The 18,790-nt window shown below is 43.5% G+C and overlaps 1 protein-coding gene across 13 annotated transcripts in view; it reads left to right on the top strand.

The window, feature by feature from the left end:
- Positions 1–18,790, top strand: part of RBFOX2 (RNA binding fox-1 homolog 2) — a 177,624-nt gene that overhangs the window by 122,092 nt on the left and 36,742 nt on the right. For all 13 annotated transcript variants that reach the window (XR_008235506.1, XM_052789264.1, XM_052789261.1 and 10 more), the window contains 2 exons: positions 2,735–2,881; positions 17,070–17,123. Coding sequence is in view for 12 of the 13 variants with exons in the window: in XM_052789264.1 (XP_052645224.1) it covers positions 2,735–2,881; positions 17,070–17,123 (201 nt within the window). In the remaining variant the exon portion in view is untranslated. The remainder of the gene's footprint in view (positions 1–2,734; positions 2,882–17,069; positions 17,124–18,790) is intronic.

Here is an 18,790-nt window from a genome sequence, read left to right as displayed (position 1 = left end):
TTTGAAGCCTTTGTCTTATTACACACATCACACGTGCTGCAAAATGACTCCTGTGTAGCAGCAGCCCTCTGCCATATGCAGGAACAGCTGTGAGTGGTTTTGAGCAGGCCACTGTACATGATACATTGCACCCTTGGTAAGTAAGGAGTTCTGCCCTCTGCCTGCAAGCAAATGGATGGGAGAGGAGTGCAAACAGCCTCCCGGCTTCCTCCCCTGTGGAAGCAGCAGATCCAGTCCTGTGCAACCTCTATTTGAATTTGAAGACTAAAACATCTTTGTTGTCACCATTCAGAATCTGTGCCTTTCTTCATTCACACTGCAGAAGATACACTAGTGTTTTGAGGATGCACCTGTGTGCATGGGTGTTTGCCTGCTTGCCAGTTCCATGCAAAGCCATAGAAAACATGAGATCTGGCAAACTGCAGTAGCAGGGCTCCAAAATGGATTGTAGAGATCCCTTTTAGCAGGAGCATTGATGATTTTGGGGAGTTATTTTGGAGCACTCACTTGCAGGCGTTGTGTGCGGTGGTGATGGATGGGCTACCCCTGTGTTTTGTCCTTCTTGGACAGATTTGCCCTGAGGAGCAAAGGACTCTGATGGAGTCATAAAAATAAAACCACCAAATAGCATAGTGTGATTTAATCGTAAGCCAGCTGCATCGATTCTTCCCCTAGGGTGCACTCTCTGTATGTTTGGAGATGGATTTTGTCATAGGGGTGAGGATAGGAGAAGAGGAGGAACTTGGGGAGGGGGAGGCATCTTTTTAGATACGATCAAATGGAAGTTTCAGAGGTTGTTCTTGAAAATTTGATGTTTGGGGGATGGATGAGTCTTAGCCAAATAAAAATGCTTCATCCTGCTAGGCTTCTCCTGAGACTTGCATGGCTCTGGGGAGTAGAGATACTTGCAGGGCAGTATCTCCATTTTTCCTATCACGGCTTAATTTATATTAACCAGATCGAACATGTTTTGTGCTGCCTGCACAGCCCTACTGAAATAAAATGGAAAGCTGCCACTGCTTTGCTCAGCATGACAAGACCCCAGTGCTTACTGTTTGCTTGCTCTTGTTAGTGCTTTATAACCAATACATAAGTTCAAGGTCATGTCTGTAAGAGACATTTCTGGCCAGAAGAGGCTCTTTTAATGTTGCCAGTTTAGCTCATCTGTGGAGAGATGTTTCTTTCTAAATATTCATGAAGTATTGTATATTGAATGATGTGCAAAGCAGTCTGGCAAGTCTAGCCAGTGGTTGGGGAGTCAGTGTGGGCAACTCTCCTAAGACTTCTTTCCTCTTTGGTACGCAAATTGTGTATTTAAAACCCGAAAAAAAAAGAGGCCCCAAAACAATTAAAAAAACCCTACTCTTAAATCTTTAGTTTTAAGGCCTGTGTGTGTTCTTGAAGGCGCCTAAAAAAGGCTGACTCTAGCAATTACATGGTCCTTGCCTTCTCGTAGAACTTCTTTTCACTTGATGGGTTAAGGAAGAAGTCAGGTTGGCATCTAAAGAAATGAAATGACACTTGAAAGTGCATCACACAGGTGGTCAAAACATGACTCCTAGGAGGCTGAGGCAAGTAGCAGGAGACGGAGTGAGTGGGTGGGTGCTTTTTGAATACCTTGGTCTGTTAGTGCTTGCCTTGGAAAGGGACAGAGCAGTAAAACCCATCAAATTGCGGTCCACTTTGTTCTGTAGCTCCGAGTTTTTTGAGGTAATTTTTCTGACTACGGTGTGAAAAATACCATTTTCTCATTAAGCCATTTTGCAAAGGGGCTTTGCCTTTATATTTAGTGCTGTGCTCAAATTTTACCACCTTTTAGTCCAAGCCCAACACAAGTGGCTGAGGTTTTCATCCTTTCCTCTCCCCTGCCTGTCATCTCTGTGGGGGCATTAGGTCTCTCCTCTGGCACGCTCTGGTCTCCCTTATTCCTCTGCCTTCTTGCTGTACTTTCTCTGTGCTCAAGTACCCCTGGCGCACCCCTTGACCTGGCCTTGCTGTACCAGTCAGTGCTTGGGAACGCTGGAACAAATTCCCTTGTTTTAGCTGTGGAATTGGTAGCAGAAAGTAGCGCTTGGAGTTTTTATAAATCCTGCAGTGGTGATGACTGTTTCCTGTCCCTGGGCTGACTTTTAAATGTACGAGAAAAGTTAATCAAAGACATCCGTAAGCTGTTCATATATGGATTTTACCATTTAATTATAGATCTTCTTTTGGGGTAATGTTTCTCTGAAGGGAGCTTGGCAGAGCAGATGCCGTTTTGCCTGGGGATGCATTTCTGGTGTTGGCCCGGTGAAGAGCTGCCACTTCAGCTGTGGGATTTTGATGATTGCATGAACATCCTGCCACATGAGATTAGAGTGGCGGTACTACCTCCCAGCTTCAGGATGTGAAAGATCCGCCTCTTCATTAGAGCTTTCATATGGTGGCAGCTGAAGTGAGGAAGAACAGGGAAAAGAGAGAAGCAATTTAAGAAAACCAAAGGCAAATCTACTAAGCTGAAAGGTGATCTGAGGGGAGGGAGGCTGAGATCTCATTACTGTTTACTCATGGAAAGGGAGGGGAAGAACAACAGATCAATTGTTAAGCATTACTGGCTTTATCAAAATAATTGTCAAGCGTTCAGATACCACAATCGCGAGTGTAATATTAATACCTAAAAGGAGATAGACAAAGCACGTGAAAGGAATTTGTGTGGTTTCTATTCATGCGCATACTTTTGTCTTTCTGATTTCAGCAGACAGAAGGAGGGGCACAGACAGATGGACAGCAATCACAGACACAGAGCAGTGAGAATACCGAGAGCAAATCCACTCCAAAACGACTTCATGTGTCTAACATTCCCTTCCGCTTTCGAGATCCTGACCTTCGGCAGATGTTTGGGGTAAGTTACCAGCACCTTTTAAGACATGGCAGATTCTTCTTCCCCACAGATGGGACACATGGTGCTAGTGTATTCATGTGAAGGAAAAGCCCTTTCCCCTCAATTTAGTCAGTACACTGTAAAATATTTGCAGGACTAGGACAATTGGTAGTGTTTACCTCAGCTGGTAAATACACATGAAAACTATAACTGTGTTGTTCATATCAAGATGTTGAGTGTAACTTAACAATTGGTTTGGAAAAAAAAACAAAACTTCACCTTATTTCCCAGTAAAGACTAGGATTAAACATTGACTTAATATATCCCTTGCAAAGCACTGTTTTTCAGTTGCTTAGAAACTTGTTGCAATATTTATGTCTCTCTTCATGATCCACTTCTGTGATGAAAAATTGCTGCAAGAAATTGGCCAGCTAGCTATTGCATGTGGAAAAGCTAGTGCAAGTCAAATGGTATTTTACATTGTGTATGATGTACATTCTGTTTCTTTTGACCAAATAGTTTGTCTTTCCTAATCTTTGTACGCTATTCATCATTCTCAATTTATAAGTTCTTTGAGGAAGAGTTTATTCACATGAGTATAGGTGGTGACTCATTCCATGTGGACACAGCGATAAATGAGTTAGATGCTTCATGACCTAACCTTCAGGTGAAGTTATCTACATAATCATCATCAGGAGTCCTTGACCTGTTGCTATGGTGGTAACATCCTTGGTTGATGGCATGTTTTAAAGTCTTCAGAAATATTTCTTATCATTTATAAAGTTAACAGACTTTAAATGTTGCTCCCTGTTTAAGATGCAGTGCAGAGGACTTGAGTCAGGAAAGAGCAAAGCTAAGGTTCCTCTTGCCACCTTAGGCTTTGAGTGTATACCTTGGTCGTAACTGCATAGCCAGCTGCTCCTCCAAAATCTTGCAGTGTTCCTGTTTCAGTTGTTGCATCTCTTGAGCTATCTGTGTGGGTGTGTATGCGTGCATATACACACACACACACACTTTCACATGGAAAGTAACGTTAAAGTATGTAATTGTGTCAAATTCATGGTCTCCAAGCTTAGGCTGCTATAAATGAGAGAAGAATTGGGCTTATCTGTTCATAGCTTGGACAGTACAGAGTGAACAAAGTGTGCAGAAATGTTAAAAATTTCACTGATGGTCTTCAGCAAGAGTCCCAGTTGGTATATATTGTGAGAGATCTTTGCTCTTTGTTCTTAAACTTTTCCATGTCCTTAAGAAGCTATTTTGTGGATGAGATCAAAGGGAGAGGAGTGGTCAAAATGCAGAAGGGCAAGGCTGCTATTCAGGGGGACCTGGCCAGGCTGGAGAAATGGGCTGACAGGATTCTTAAGACACTCACCAAGAGCGAGTTTCAAGCCTTCCATCTGGGAGGGAATGACCCTGCAGCAGTACAGGCTGGGGGCCAGTTGTCCAGGAAGATGCTCTGCAGTAAAAGATTTGGGGGTCCTGATGAACAACAAATCAAACACAAGCAGCAGCATGCCCTTGCAGCAAAGGCGTCCGACCGTGTCCTGGGCTGTGTTAGTGAGTGTAGCCAGCAAGCCCAGGGAAGTGATCCCCCCCATCTTCAGCAGTTGTTGGACTGCATCTAGGATGCTGTGTCCAGTTTGGGCTCTCCAGGGCAAGAAGTGCACTTCATCTAAGTGAGATACTGGAGCAAGCCCAGTGGGCACCACTAAGATGTCCAGGGGACTGAAGAACATGGCATGTGAGCAGAGTCTAAGACCTGGGCCTGTTCAGCTTTGAGAAGAGAAGGCAGAGGGGGGATATTTTTGTTTTCTGCAACTACCTGATCAGAGGAGACGGAAAAGATGTGGCCAGATTCTTTCTGGTTGTGTGTAATGATGAGATGAGAGACAACAAACACAAGTTGGAACATGGGAAATTTAAATTAGATATTGGGAATTTTTTTCTTTTTTTTTTTTTTTTTTTTTTTTTTATTGTGAGGGTGGTTAAATAGTGGAATGTGTTGCTGAGAGAGGTTGTGGAGCCTCCATCCTTGAAGTTATTTGACTTGAGTGGACAACAGCCTGGCCATCCAGGTCTCATTGGACCTGCTGTGAGTAGCGGTTGCACTAAATGACCTCTGGAGGTAGGTCCCAGCCAAAATTATGATTCTGTGATTGTTGCAAGAGGCCTGGGTTTGCTTCCGTGTTGTTCATACATTAGATTGTCACACTCTTGACATCTGTGGGAATGTTTTCAGGGTGAAACTCATCTCCTGGCAATCTGTGATTGCTGAATCTTCTCAGTTGCTTGTTCTGCTTTTGTGTTTTTTAGCTTGCTTTTTGCTATTGCAGGGCTGTGCAGTAGGCAGTTCCGTCCGGTTTGGATAAACCGGTTGCTGAAATCACAACCAGTTCTTGGACCACCTGCTACAATCTGTATTTAGCATGTCCTGCTCTGTGCTACTGCTACTCCCCTCTCCTGGGAGCTGCATCGCTTACATAAATTGTTCCATGTTGTTGCTGCCCCTTCCTTTGGGACCGGTGCTTGGCTTGATGACTGGCCCCTTTCATGCTCGTTCACCTTGGTGCTGTTCCTCCCTGTGCCCCTGGTGTGGGGGATATGGATGAGATGGAAATGACAAGAAAGTCCCTGTCCTGGTGACTCATTTCTGCTTTGCAGATTGGGAGACCCAGGCAATTTGAATGAACTGCTGTCCTGAGAAGTGACTTGTAGAAAATGCAGCCTAACTGCTTGCATTAAGGCTTCCTATCGTTTTTTGGGCCCGTACAGTGCCACTTGTTGTACGTACAAGGGGTGGGGAAATACACTATATGAGTTGGTTTCTAGTGGCCCTCAAGTTATTTGTTGTTTGTTTATTTTTCCTCTAAATATCATCTCAAGTTCCAGCACAGTGATGTGATTTTAACAGGGTAAATGGTATATTCCCTGTAAAACCTTTTGCTGTAGTTCACCTGGCCCTGTGTTTGCTGAGAGGTTTGCCTTCCAGAAGAGTATTCATGTTTTGGGACACAAAAAAAGCCATGTGCCATTTTCCCGTAATAGAGATCTTTGCTACTTTGCCACGGAAATAATCAATGGGTCTTGCACATCTCTGTTTTTCTCTCAGTGCTGCTTCTCTCAGCATGCTCAGAGCCTCAAGCAGGAGAGTGTTTCTCTCTGAATCCTCCTTGCTCCTATTTCTTTTTCAGGATCAGGATGCTTTCCCTTGGGTGACTCACTGAAACCAACCCTTGCTCCTACAGGGGACTCATGGTTGTCTGAGTCTTCAGCTGTGGCTAGCTTGTAACCCCCATCTTCTCCCTCTGCCTTCTGTGTGTCAGGTCACATCTCCTCAACGTCATATCTGAGAGACTCAAAATCCTTGCCTGGAGTCATTTTCCCAAGCTACTGTACAAAGAGAGGAATTGGGTAGACAGCAAAGCCATGGAGGAAGAAATAAATGTGATGGTAGGGAGGGAGTAAAGAAGTCCCCTGAGGATGGAACAGCATGCAAGAGGTCAGCCCAGTCCTGGGGTACAGAACACTAGCAAATGCTTTTGTCCAGACTTGAGTAGAGGTGGACTTCAGACGTGTTGTCCCATGTGTGATTAAATGGATATTACATAACACTTTCTAAATCTTTACCGTTTGTGAGAGCTGCAGACATAAGGATTTCCAGACAAATTCAAGTTATTCGAGTTTCAAACCATCTCTCACCTGTTAACGTGTTTCTAACAGGTCCCTGAGATATCCTCAGGAATGGAGCAAACATTTCCTTATGTATATGCTTCTTATGGGGAGGCGAATAAAATAGGCTGCTTAAAACAGGTAATATTTACTTGACATTTCATGATGCCAATAAAAAGACTTCCAGAAAGCTTCTAGAAGGAATAGGTCATTTTTTAATGCACACAGTTCTGTACCCACTGTGGAATAAATCAATAGTTGACCTTGTTCCGGCAGATAAAGAAGAGTTAATGGCTGACCTGAAACCCATGGTTGCCTAGGTACCAGTGATTGTTATTTGTCTGTATTTACTTTGTGCAAACAGAATATGGCATCAGGCAATAATGTAAGGAGCTTTAGAAGAGTCTGTTTCTTCGAGTTTAAACAATTGGCAGGATAACTGCCTGGGAAGATACCTTTAAAAGGGGAGTGTTAATGGAAGCTATAAAGTATTCAACAAAATCATACTGATGGCCAAAAAGGCATGATTCCACAGCCACTGAAACTGTGTTAATAAAACAGAAAGCATTCTGCACATTAGGCAGGGAGGATGAAGAGGAGGAGGAAGTAAACAGCAGTGAATGTAATTGCAAACTTAAAGAAGCAGGTGAGAAAGGAAATGTGCTAATCATGGAGATATTGGTGATGTAGGTTCAGAGGAGGTGGTGTCACTTTTTTACATGCAAAGAAGAAAGATCTAGGTGTAGGTACAATATAAAATTAGGAAATAGTTCTGTGTTTTGGGGGAAAAAAACCCACAAATAACAACAAACCAAACAAAAACCAAACAGAAAAACCAACAAACCCCCCCAACTTGCAGTGTTTATGATTTAAGAGGAGGTTATTTGTACCATATCTGGTTTTGTATATAGTTTATAACAAAGGAGGATGAGACAGTGCTCGCTAATATTTAAAAACCAGCAGATCTAGATAAGGTATGTCCAAAGATAATAGCCAAAGCCAGGAGCTCTTTTATTCATTAATGTTAATTTTTAGCCAATTCTTTTAAGCTAGGGGAGTTGCAGAAGGCTGGAACGCTGCCCACCAGGATTCACTATTGAAAAAATTGAAAGGGATGCCCCAAAGAGTTACTAACTATGTATGCATACGTTGATCCAAGATAAAAACAATTTTGGAAAGTTTTAAAAAGCATTAGAATCTGAAGAAATGGTGTAATATCTATTCAGCATGACTTTGTATAAGGTAATACACATCCTTGCAGAGAAATACTGTCTTGTCTATTTTGACAAAGTTGTACAAAGCAATACTGATATAGTTGAACATTGCTCAACCAATTGAATTTGTCAAAGTGACCAATGTTGATTTCTAAGAAAAAGAATACTTATCTCAAATAAACACAACACACATTAGGGGGATTAAAAACCTCTTTAATGGCAGGTAATAAAAAGTAGTAGTTATTGGGGGGACATCAGTGATCAAGACTGTTTCTAGTGTCAATTTCCCCAGGGATCTGTTTGAGTCTCAGTCCTACTCAGTATCTGTATCAACCCATGGAGACAGGACTATTAAAACCTTGCCAGTAAGGTTTGCAGTTAAAAACCTATTTGAGGAGGAGGAAAGAGAAAGATAAGGTTACTGTTAGAGAATGACTTGAAATGCCTGGTTAACTGATGATAAATCCCACAAAAACATGTTTGGTGCAGCTCAGTGCAGAGTACGGAGTATGTGGGAACCAGGCTGTGCTTGTAGGATGCAAAGCTTTCTTTGGAAAACACTGGTTTGGGAGAGTACTAGTGATCGTTGAAGATAGTTGCTTCAACAATGCAAAGGGGGGTATCAGGTTGAAGGAGGGATGTGATCTTGCTCATGTTCAAAGTTGACAAGACTGTGACTGCATCATTTTGTACAGTTCTGAGATCAGTTTAGGACCAAAAAAATAATATAGGGCTTGGCAGATGAGTGGCTTTTTAACTGTGTAAGGTGTTGGGTACATGATTTACTCAGCTTATTAATGAGAGGTTGGGAGATGACAAGTCTGTTCTGTACAGGTGCTTATGCATGGATGATACCTACTAGTAGGGGGTTTAGGTCTTGTTTATAGTCATAATAAGATTTTTCCAGCTGGAAGCTGAGAATTAACACAATTAACCTTGAAATAAAAGAAAAATTCATAGTCATTTAGGCTAATTTAAACAATGGAACAGCTTGCGAGGGAGTAGAAGAGTTGCCATCAGTGTTAAAAACAAGTTAACAACTCTTTTCAAAATCTTATTACCCAGCTTCTGAGGGGCATTCTTTGGCTAGTGTGTAAGGACTCTGACATGATGGTAGTAGCCTTCTTAACTGCTGGTAGGCTGTTCCCTTCCTTACGGGACTACGTATGCAGAAGAAAAGCTCACGTTTCCCTCAGCGTGTTTCCAGTCCTTTCAACTTTGTGCTATGATAGTGTCTGTGCTGGTACCTCATGGCTGATAGCTTCAGTCCTTCCCTCTTAGGCTTCAAGAAGCAGTTTTCCTCCCAGTATAAAATTGGCTGCGTTACTCTGGTCAGTTCTGGACTTCAGAGTCAGATGGACTTCAGAGTCTCCTGGGGAAGATGGAGGCTGGGTTGGACTGCCTTCAGGAGGAAAATCCATCTATTCTCAAGCTGAATCATTAATTGCCTCCACGAAACCAAGCAAAATGGATTGTTTTGGTAGTTCATTTGGGTGTCTGTGCACTAAATCCTTCTTATCTGTTGTGAGAGCAACAGTATGAGGAGGCAGAGTTGACGTTTCTCAGAATTAACCATGGTGAAATGCTCTTTGCTCAAGAATCTTAAACTATTTTTAAAAAAGGAGATAGTATAAGATAAAAATAAGGACTATGTTGATGACGATTGCAGATGAAGGTGGGATAGCACACTACAGGGTGTGAATTCTCTCAGGCTCCGGCTTCAGATGGAGACATTGCCTTTTTTACAACATGCTCGCTCCATTCCTACTACTTGTAGGCTGTTAACTGCTTCTGGTGGGGAACATCGTCAGCCCAGTTGATAAAGGGTTTTTGTGTGTTATCGGCTACAGCAGTAATAATGCATAGCTGTTTTATATGTTGATGAACGTTCTGTCACATTTAATAACTTTCAGTTAATGACGTTATTAATAATTTCATTTATTAAAGGTGACAGAATAGTAGCTACTTTTTTTTTTTAACATTAGATTTTTAAGGCAGGTAATGTTGTTATCCTTTTCCTTTTCTAAGCATAATTCATATCTCTACTGCGAGGTCCTTGATGGTGTATGTTTGTGGTAGACCACTGCTTTGTATGACCTAAACAACACAGCTTGGGGAGCTCAGATATTTTTGGAAGCTCTTGTAGCCTTCAGATCTCGGCCTCCGGGGAAACATTTTGGCACTTTGCACTTCCTAAAATATCTCCGTGGATATAATTTCTCATCCAGCTTCATTCTGGTGTCAAGTGCAAAACATCTCGATGAACCAAAAGTTTGAGGCTATACCAATAACAAGTTAGACTACAGCTCTTTCTCGCCAAGAATTTGGTAGAATTTGAAGTCTGTATTTGCCAGTAAATAAATTTAAATACACAAGTAATTTATGATACACAAGTATTGGCAATGGCAGAAAATGACTCATTAGGCGTTAAAGTGAGTAGGTAAATAATACAATAGACCAAGAAGCTCTGACCTGCAGGTGTTGATGCAGTGTGGCCTGAAGTACAGCAGTAGGAAAGTTGCTGAAAGGGCCTCTGCTTTCTTCTGAGTGGATTGGACATCTGAAGGAGGAGGTCCTGTCTTCTGGATACCGATATGTATTTTAGTTTTTTCATCTCCAAATAGTACTGGCCACCGAACATGCCTAACAAGGTCCTACGTGCCAGTATTGGAGAGCAAACGTTCTGACACAAGGTGGCCTCTTTGTGATAATTCTCCTTTCCAGGCTCTTCCCGCGATGAGAGCAAGCTCCAGCCCTGTCCCAGGGCAGGACTTTGTTACTGCTGATGTTGGGTAGAGTTAGAAGAGGCACTGGTGTTTATCCTGATGTGTTTCACCAGTCTGATTTCTGGAGTCACCTTTTGCAAGTGACTGGTGCGCTCTGTGCTGCTTGAGGGTCCTGCTTTTTCTGCACAGCTGCGCTGGGGACCCTGGTACTTCTGCGCAGGGGTACCTGTGCTGCTGCAGCCGTCAGCAGCTATTGTACTGTCTGTCTTGCTCTGCAAAAACGGTGTGCTGACGCCAGAGGACGTAGAAACTTCTGTAGTGACTGTCTCGTGGAAGGCAGCGATGGCTGGATCACACTTTTATCTAAGAGTTGTTTAGGTTTTCGTATGAGTTACTGGAAGAGTCTGCAGAGAGAGTGGTCTGAACATCATTTGGGAAGCAGTGCTGTGCTGTAGCTGGATTTACTTGCATAAAAGGCCTGGGTAAAATCAGATGGAGTTGTCTTTTACAACTCAATTTTACATGGATTCAGACTACATGGGCGAGTCCTCTCAAAGTGAGCTTTGAATGTATGCTGCTTTTGTGGGCATGGGTTCAAGTACCTCTTCTGTGGCAGCAGTACCAGGTTACGGTGCAGTCACACCTCTGGGGACGGCGCAAGGCAGGGACAAGGAGCTGGAAGTGTAGGCCTGGAAGCTGGCCTGCTGTTAAGATCTTTGGAGCGGTACCCTGTGGTACTGTTCGCCCCTGTCTCACTGTTTTGTGTGAAAATCTTTTTATTGGTGAGTCAGAGGATAACAAATGCCTGAGAAAGTATGTTCCTCGTCACTTTGTTTGCTGGGATGGCTGCGATCTGTAAATCCTGTTAGAAATCTGTACTCTTTGTGCAGCTTCCTTTTAAAGTCTGGTTTCTTAGAAAACGTGTTTTGTTGGGCAACAGGTCAACCACAATAAGGGCTTGTTGGTGCTTGTTGACTGTCTGTTCAGTTGGTAAACTGTGGTAGTGCTTTGGTTTATAAATCCTCAATGCTTCTATCTTCATGTCAGCAGAGCATACTGGTGCTGCTTGGCTGAGCAGGGTTGGCTGTAGCAGGGTTGGCCCCGCTATTTTGAAGAGATTTTGAAGACCCAGCTTTAGGTGAGGAAGTTCATGCACTGATAGCAGCGTGTAGCTCTGGCAGACCCCATGCTGCCATAACTAAGCACTGGCTAATACACGCTACGATGGAGCCAGCTGTTCTCAGCTGAAAGTATATCCCATGGAGCTGGGAGTTAGGGTAAGGACTCTCTCTGCAGCATGGACCTGTCCTCCATATGAAATGCTCTTGCTTATGCACCAAAAGCCTGAGGACCTGAAATGGTTTCTTGTATAGAAGGTTGGTTTCCTGGCTATTTTGAATTTTCACCATCTTTGAGAATGGACTGTTTGGCACCTTCGAGGTTTAGTTAGTTCGCTGCACTCATTTCCAAGTGAATTTTGTAGGGCCAATGCAAAGCTGCTTGAGCATAGAGTTCTCTTGTAGGGCTGCGAGGTTGTTGAATGGTGGCTCGCGTTAGCTTTTGTTGTTCTGTGATTTCTAGAGAATTCGCCCGGTACTCCCTGTTTTTTGCATCTTTAGGGTTAAATTATTTGTCTGGCACGTTTTGGAGCTGATTCTGAAAGCTCTAGACAGGGAGAGGAGGCAGGGCCAGCTGGAACAGAGCATGCAGGAGGGGCCCTACCAAACTGTCAGTGCCTTGGAAGGCAAAAGCTCTCTGGTGCCAGATCTCTCAAATTTATTTTATCTAATGTAGTTATGGCCTCTGCTGAAAAAATCTGCTGCCTTCATGTCATCTGTGTGGAAAGAAACACACAGCATGCATATACCCTTCCTTGCACAATGCCCTTGCATCTATGATAAGGTATATCATGTTCAAGCAAGAAAATTGGTCTCTGGTCATAGCTGATGTCTGTTAATATCTTTATGCCTCTTAAAACTGTTATTTCCAACAGCCCCTGCTACCATTGTAGAGGAGATGATTCTCATTTACCTGCTTTACAGAAAAATAACTAAAAGCTGGTACAAGATCACTCCAGGGAACAGAGGACTAAGATAGAACAAGATGCTATAGCTCCTGTGCCACAGCATGACTGGAAGTGTGTGTGTTTGTGTATCTGTCCATCACGTGACGTGTGCATGAGCAGTTCGTGGAGGAGGCTTCTTGCACAACCTGACATGCGATGGGGGATGCTGGCTTCTTGGTCACATAGTAAGCTTTTTAAGTCATGGTGGGAAGCATGGGGAGAAGGACTTGGGGGTATTAGTGGACGAAAAACTGAATATGAGCCAGCAATGTGCGCTCGCAGCCCGGAAAGCCAATTGCATCCTGGGCTGCATGAAAAGAAGTAAGGCTAGCAGGTTGAGGGAGATGATTTTGCCCCTCTGCTCTCGTGAGCCCCCACCTGCAGTACTGCGTTCAGCTCTGGGGCCCCCAACATAAGAAGGACATGGACCTGTTGGAGCGAGTCCAGAGGAGGGCCATGAAGATGATCAGAGGGCTGGAGCACCTCTGCTATGAAGACAGGCTGAGAGAGTTGGGGTTGTTCAGCCTGGAGAAGAGAAGGCTCCAGGGAGACCCTGTGGCAGCCTTCCAGTACCTAAAAGGGCCTACAAGAAAGATGGGGAGGGAGTCTTTATCAGGGAGTGTAGTGATAGGATGATGGGTAACGGTTTTAAACTGAAAGAGGATAGATTTAGATTAGATATTAGGAAGAAATTGTTTACTGTGAGGGTGGTGAGGCACTGGAACAGGTTGCCCAGAGAAGTTGTGGCTGCCCCATCCCTGGCAGTGTTCAAGGCCAGGTTGGATGGGGCTTTGAGCAACCTGGTCTAGTGGAAGGTGTCCCTGCCCATGGCAGGGGTTTGGAACTAGATGATCTTTAAGGTCCCTTCCAACCCAAACCATTCTGTGATTTGAGATGTGTAGTCCTGCAATGCCTTCTTCACAGGTTGTGAACTCTGCTGAGGAGTTCTTTCCCCTGCTGCTGTGCAGGGTTGTAAGTAGACATTCTTGGTAATCATTGAGTGAAGAAATCCTGTGAGAACAGTGATTCATGTCTTCAAGGTTAGAGATTAGAGGGTTAGTCTTCATGGATGACCTAAGCATGGATCTTGTTTTATTTGGCCAGATCCTCTGTCTGCTGGAAAATACAAACATGCCTGTATACATGATTTTAAAAAATTACTATGGGTCCATGTCCATTTGGCATTGACCCTTTTATTTAGACGGCCTAGCATTTTCCATACAAAAATTGTGACCTTTCGCTAAGGAGCTCTTAAAACTTCCATTGTTTGCAGTAGGCTGTTGACATTTGGTAGGGGAAGCACCATCAGAGAACAAAGTGCCTTTTCATGTTCCACTAAATTAGATTCAGCTTTGAAGGAGATGTAAACTGTTAAAATGAACTAGTTCTTTTTTTCCTGCTTTCGTTCTTCAGGAAAATTCTGGCACGCTACCAAAAAAAAAAGTGCCTCCAGTGCTGGACCTGCTGTAACGGTTGCAGCAGTGAGGACAAGAGCCGTGGTGTTAGGAGCTGTCGGAGCAGAGTCTTGAAGAGCCCAGCGCACGTCCTCCTGCCTCGCAGCCATGCTGCTTTCTTCCAGGGAATTTCACAGAGCAGGAAACTCTTCCCCAGCAAACCTCGGTTCAGCAGTCAGCCCCTGTTGTCTCTGTTCCTTCTCTCCCAAGCAGGTCCTTCCCTCCTGCCTCTTCATACGCCCACAATTCCTAGGTAGAAAAGAGATGGGGTAGTTTGCATGGGTGGATGTAGCCCGTTGCAGTAGACGTCAAGCGTGCCCTCACTGCAACCGTAGGATTTGGTGATCTTAATTCTGTCATCTAGAAAACTACGTACCTCCATCATCTACAGGGCAGGGAGGCAGCCCTGCTCACGGAGCTAGGTCAGACCACTTGTGTTCAGCGTTACCGCCAGCTTTTTGTCAGCCACGAGAAATTAAACACACAAGACAGGATTTCCTATTGGTGTGGAAACCCTGCGCGGTGAGCTCAGCCGAACGGGGCTGGCAGGCAGTGCTGGCAGTCGTACCCGAGGATCCATCCCAGCTGGGTGTGGAGAAAGGGGAAGATGGCACGGCATAATTGTGCACCAGAAGCTGCACAGTTTGTTCTCTTTCAAGATGATTCTAATGAGGTAGAAAACGGTGATTTTTGATGGCTTTGAAGATTTGAAAATAATTTTGGCATTTGCGTTTATCGAGAGCCTGGCTGTTTCAGCGTGTGTCGCAAGGCTAGGCAGCTGAGCTGATCTGGCAGGGACAGATCCTGCTCTCGGGCAGGGTGTTCTGCTTTCCGCTCCCTTTTGCTTCTCAGAGCCCTAATGCTCACCTGACCCTTTGAAGCACTTCAGATCAGTAAATGGTCAAAAAGCTTGTATTTATTCCTTTTGTTGGGAATTTTTTTGCAGGATTGGTGAGCTGTATCAGTTTATCTACAGGTGAGAATGAAAACTGGGGCCAGCTTTAGGAAGCTGGGCAGACCAGACAAGGAAGGACAAGGGAGCACGGACAGCCCTTCAGCAGCGACGAGCTGTTAAATTGGTTCAGCCCCTGTCGTGTAATGACACTGAAATAGCCTACCAAGAAAGCAAACATGACTGATTTCTTTCATGGCAGTGCCCGAGCCATATGCAACAAAGACAACAAAAAGCAATCAACGGCTAACCTCCTTTATAGACAAGCCCACACCAAGCGTGGGATAGAAATAGCAAATGCATTTTAGCTGTGATTGGCACAGCAGTGGTCAAAAGAGGATCCAGCATGGATCAAGCCTAAGCTGTTGAGATGTTGAGGTTTCGAGGAAGATGCATGTTTACATTAGCATTATTCAAACTTCGTGTAACGTGGGATATTGTGAATTCAATTGTTCTTGGGATGAATAGAAGATCAAGTATTGTACTTAAACAATAGAACAGTAAAAACAACATCTGTGAACCAACATTTGTAAAAGAATACAACTATCTCCTTTTGAAGAACGGAGAATGGAAGCAGACAGAAGCTGTAGCTAAAATTGTTGGAAGCGTTTTGTTTGCTTAAAGGCAGTTGTGGAATACTTGTTCGAGGGACTTAATGGCTTTTTTACATATTCAGAGCTTCTTCTCAGCCATCATGGCTCGCTGTTGTAAATGTTCCATGTTTGCAAATCTGGCCACGAGTCTTTCAAGCAGGGCACCCACAAAATAAGCATTATACCCATTTGACTCCTAATAGAAATGTTAATTGAAAAAAAATGGCAAATAGTATATTAACAGCACTGTGGCGAAGTGGAGAGTGTTCCAGTGCCTGGAGGCTGTGTTCATCATCTGTCCTAACTGTGAAACCATCCTTTCTTTTCTTGTTGACCCTTCCTTCATTTGCTACCCCCTTTCAATCTTCTGCAACCAGTGAGATCAAAACCATGTTGATGGAAGCTTTTGTAAATAATGGGGCTCAGATACAGCATTTGCTTGAGTGCAATATATGTCTCTAGAATGAAGGCTGCTCCGTATATATGCTCCTGAAAATGAGATCTTAGACCTGTCTTTCTGGAGAGCAGAGCTCCAGTTTGGTAATAAAACATCGACACTTCTAGAGGACAGAGCATTGCAGGGTTCTGTTGCAGTAGTCATGCTTTTACCTATAGGTTACTGGTTTGAATCGGGCCAGTTCAATAAAAATATTTTAATATGTTCCAAGGTGAAGGATGTGATCTATATATGGTTCCACAGAGTGTGGTAAATCTCCTTTTTAGTTTGTAGCTCTCATTTTCCACTTTTTTTCTGTGCTAAGTAGGGAGCTCTTCGGAGGCAGTTGTTGAAACAGTGCAGAGTAGTGGGGCCCTGCTCTCCTCAGGGGCTCCAGGCAGAGGTCAGAATTCTATCGTATGTGATAAACTTGCATAGGTTATCGACAGTCTGCTGTATGTCACAGGTTGAAGTTGAATGATCTTTTTCTGAAAAACAAACTGTTGGGAGTTGGCCATTTCCATGGTTTCTGAATCTGCCACCAATTCTTTTGAAGGCTTGGAGCTTTGGAAAGTAAAGGGAGGGGGAGGGAAGGAGATTCAGAGTTTGGAATCCCTGAGGTTGGGAGTCTTATGTGACTATCCCCTCCAGAGAAACAACATCGCTGTTAAGTTTCTCTTTGTGATAGCCACTTCAGGAGGAAGATGAAATGCTGAATTACATTTGAGAAATGTTGTTAGATGTCTGAGATGAAATCATATAGCCATGTCTTAGATGAAATAGTAGAATGAGGGAAGAAAGAATTGTTTAGATTAAAAGGGGGGAAAGAAAAGCTGCTTCAAATCCCTAAAACTCTTCTGGAGATTGTTTTTCTTCCTTTAGACTTTTGTGAGAAAACCCGGGGTCTGTGACCAAGAGGACCCACATGTCCTAACCCAAAAGAACTGGGTCACGTCACTGGGATTTTATGCCTTTGTCTGTATGCTAGAAATGGAAATATTCTCAACTCCCTTCTTGCACTAAGCCAGCCCCCAAAAGGTAGGAAAAATGGACTGCCAAAAATAAATCTTTTTTTTTTTCCCCTTGTCTCTCTGCAGCAATTCGGCAAAATCCTTGATGTAGAGATAATCTTTAATGAGCGTGGCTCGAAGGTAAGTCCTGTTTCTGTACCCGCTTCTCTTGTTTTGATTGCAGAGTAGAAGGCAGTTCATTGCCTAGAGAATATACTCTGTAGAGATCAGCAGGAATTAGTGTGATGGGGGAAGGGAAAAGCTATTTTGGGGACTGTCTCCTGTTCCCTCTGACTCCAGACTCTGAGCATGGTCATTTCTGGGCAGCATGTACAAATGCTCCTAGACACTCCTGCCTGTAACGTGGGATCAGGTTTCCCAGCCTTTTGAACAAACAGGGAGTCAGTCCCTTGAGCCTTCATGCCAACCTGTTCCCAGTGCACTAGCTGTGGGTGCCCTGTGGGGAAGGCAGAATAAGGTAAAACAGCTTTGTGTGATGTGAGACTGTAAGAGCAAAGCCTAACGCACCCACCCCCCCCAACATGTTACATTAAAATATTTCTATAGAAGACCTGTCATATCTCATATGTGAAAGGATGTTATTTACCCTGTTTTGGAGACTTACTCAGCACTTCTGAGATACTGACTTTTCATGTTTGAGATACTTGATGCTTAATACAAGCATCCTCATTCCACTTGCCCTGCCCCATGTGGTCTTCTCCCCACTGAATTTGCATTCACACACCTATTTTCATCTTACAGATATATTAAGAGGGAGGTTTTGTTGAGGGTTAAAAGGTAATTTATTTCTCTGGAGGTGAGATTTCAAATGTTGCTCAGGTCAGCTGCAGAGAGATTCAGTGATCTTTGTCCTAATTGGCAATTGGTTCTCATCACGTAACCAGTATCACCACAATGACAAATTGATGTGATTCTCTCTCTGCCCAGGAGGTTCAGCACTGGAATAGCAGGGAGTTTTGCAGGTCAGGAGCGAGGTGCATTGCCAAAGCTCTATGGGGGTAGCTTGCACAGTGCATGTCTATACTCTGCTTGACTTAATCAATGCTAAGATTCCCATTTTCAATTAAAACAAAGTTTCCCTCCTCCCCCCACACACGTGTGTGCACATGTGTGCATGCACACAAGAGATTTTGAAGTTGCAATTCAGCTAAGCTAAGCTAAGTTTAGAGTCTATGCCTTTCGCTTGGATTTGAGGTTCACAGTCTTAAGATGGCCTCTTTGCTTCAACATATATTCTGGGGTATGTTCATGTTCAGAGCCCTCTGCAAATTTCCACCCATGTTGCTCAAGATGCATTCTGAAATTCTTCGGTCTCTGTATTAGCTGGAAACCAGAAAGTGGTTGATCTGTACACAAAAGAAATGAGTGTTAGCCCTTTCCCCATCCTTTGTTTGTGCTTAATACCATGGTTTTAGTTTTGTTTTTGTTTTGGTTTGTTTTTTTTAATAAGACAGTCTCAACAAGTAAATGTCTATATGGCTTAGTTAGAGAGCTTTATTTCCCTGTGTGGATAAAAATCTATACGCTTTACCAAAACAATCAGCTATGCTGAGTTTGTAAATATTTATTCTGCTCTCTGCTGTTCTTCTGATATTTATAGGCCAGAGCTATCTGTGAATTAGTCTTGATTTTAGTCATTTCTATTTGGCTTTGGGAATAGCCTCTGGCCTCTACCAAATCCCTACTTGTTTGGATGTAATTGCAAAAGAAAGAACAAAAATAACTGGCCTGGCAAAGTGGTGAGCTCTATCCTTCATCCCCCACTGCCTGTGCTTTTCAGAACAGTG

This window comes from Harpia harpyja, chromosome 6, assembly GCF_026419915.1.
Source record: "Harpia harpyja isolate bHarHar1 chromosome 6, bHarHar1 primary haplotype, whole genome shotgun sequence".
NCBI lineage: Eukaryota > Metazoa > Chordata > Aves > Accipitriformes > Accipitridae > Harpia > Harpia harpyja.
Note: the sequence above shows the minus strand (reverse complement) of the source record. Positions and strands in the feature narration are given on the sequence as shown.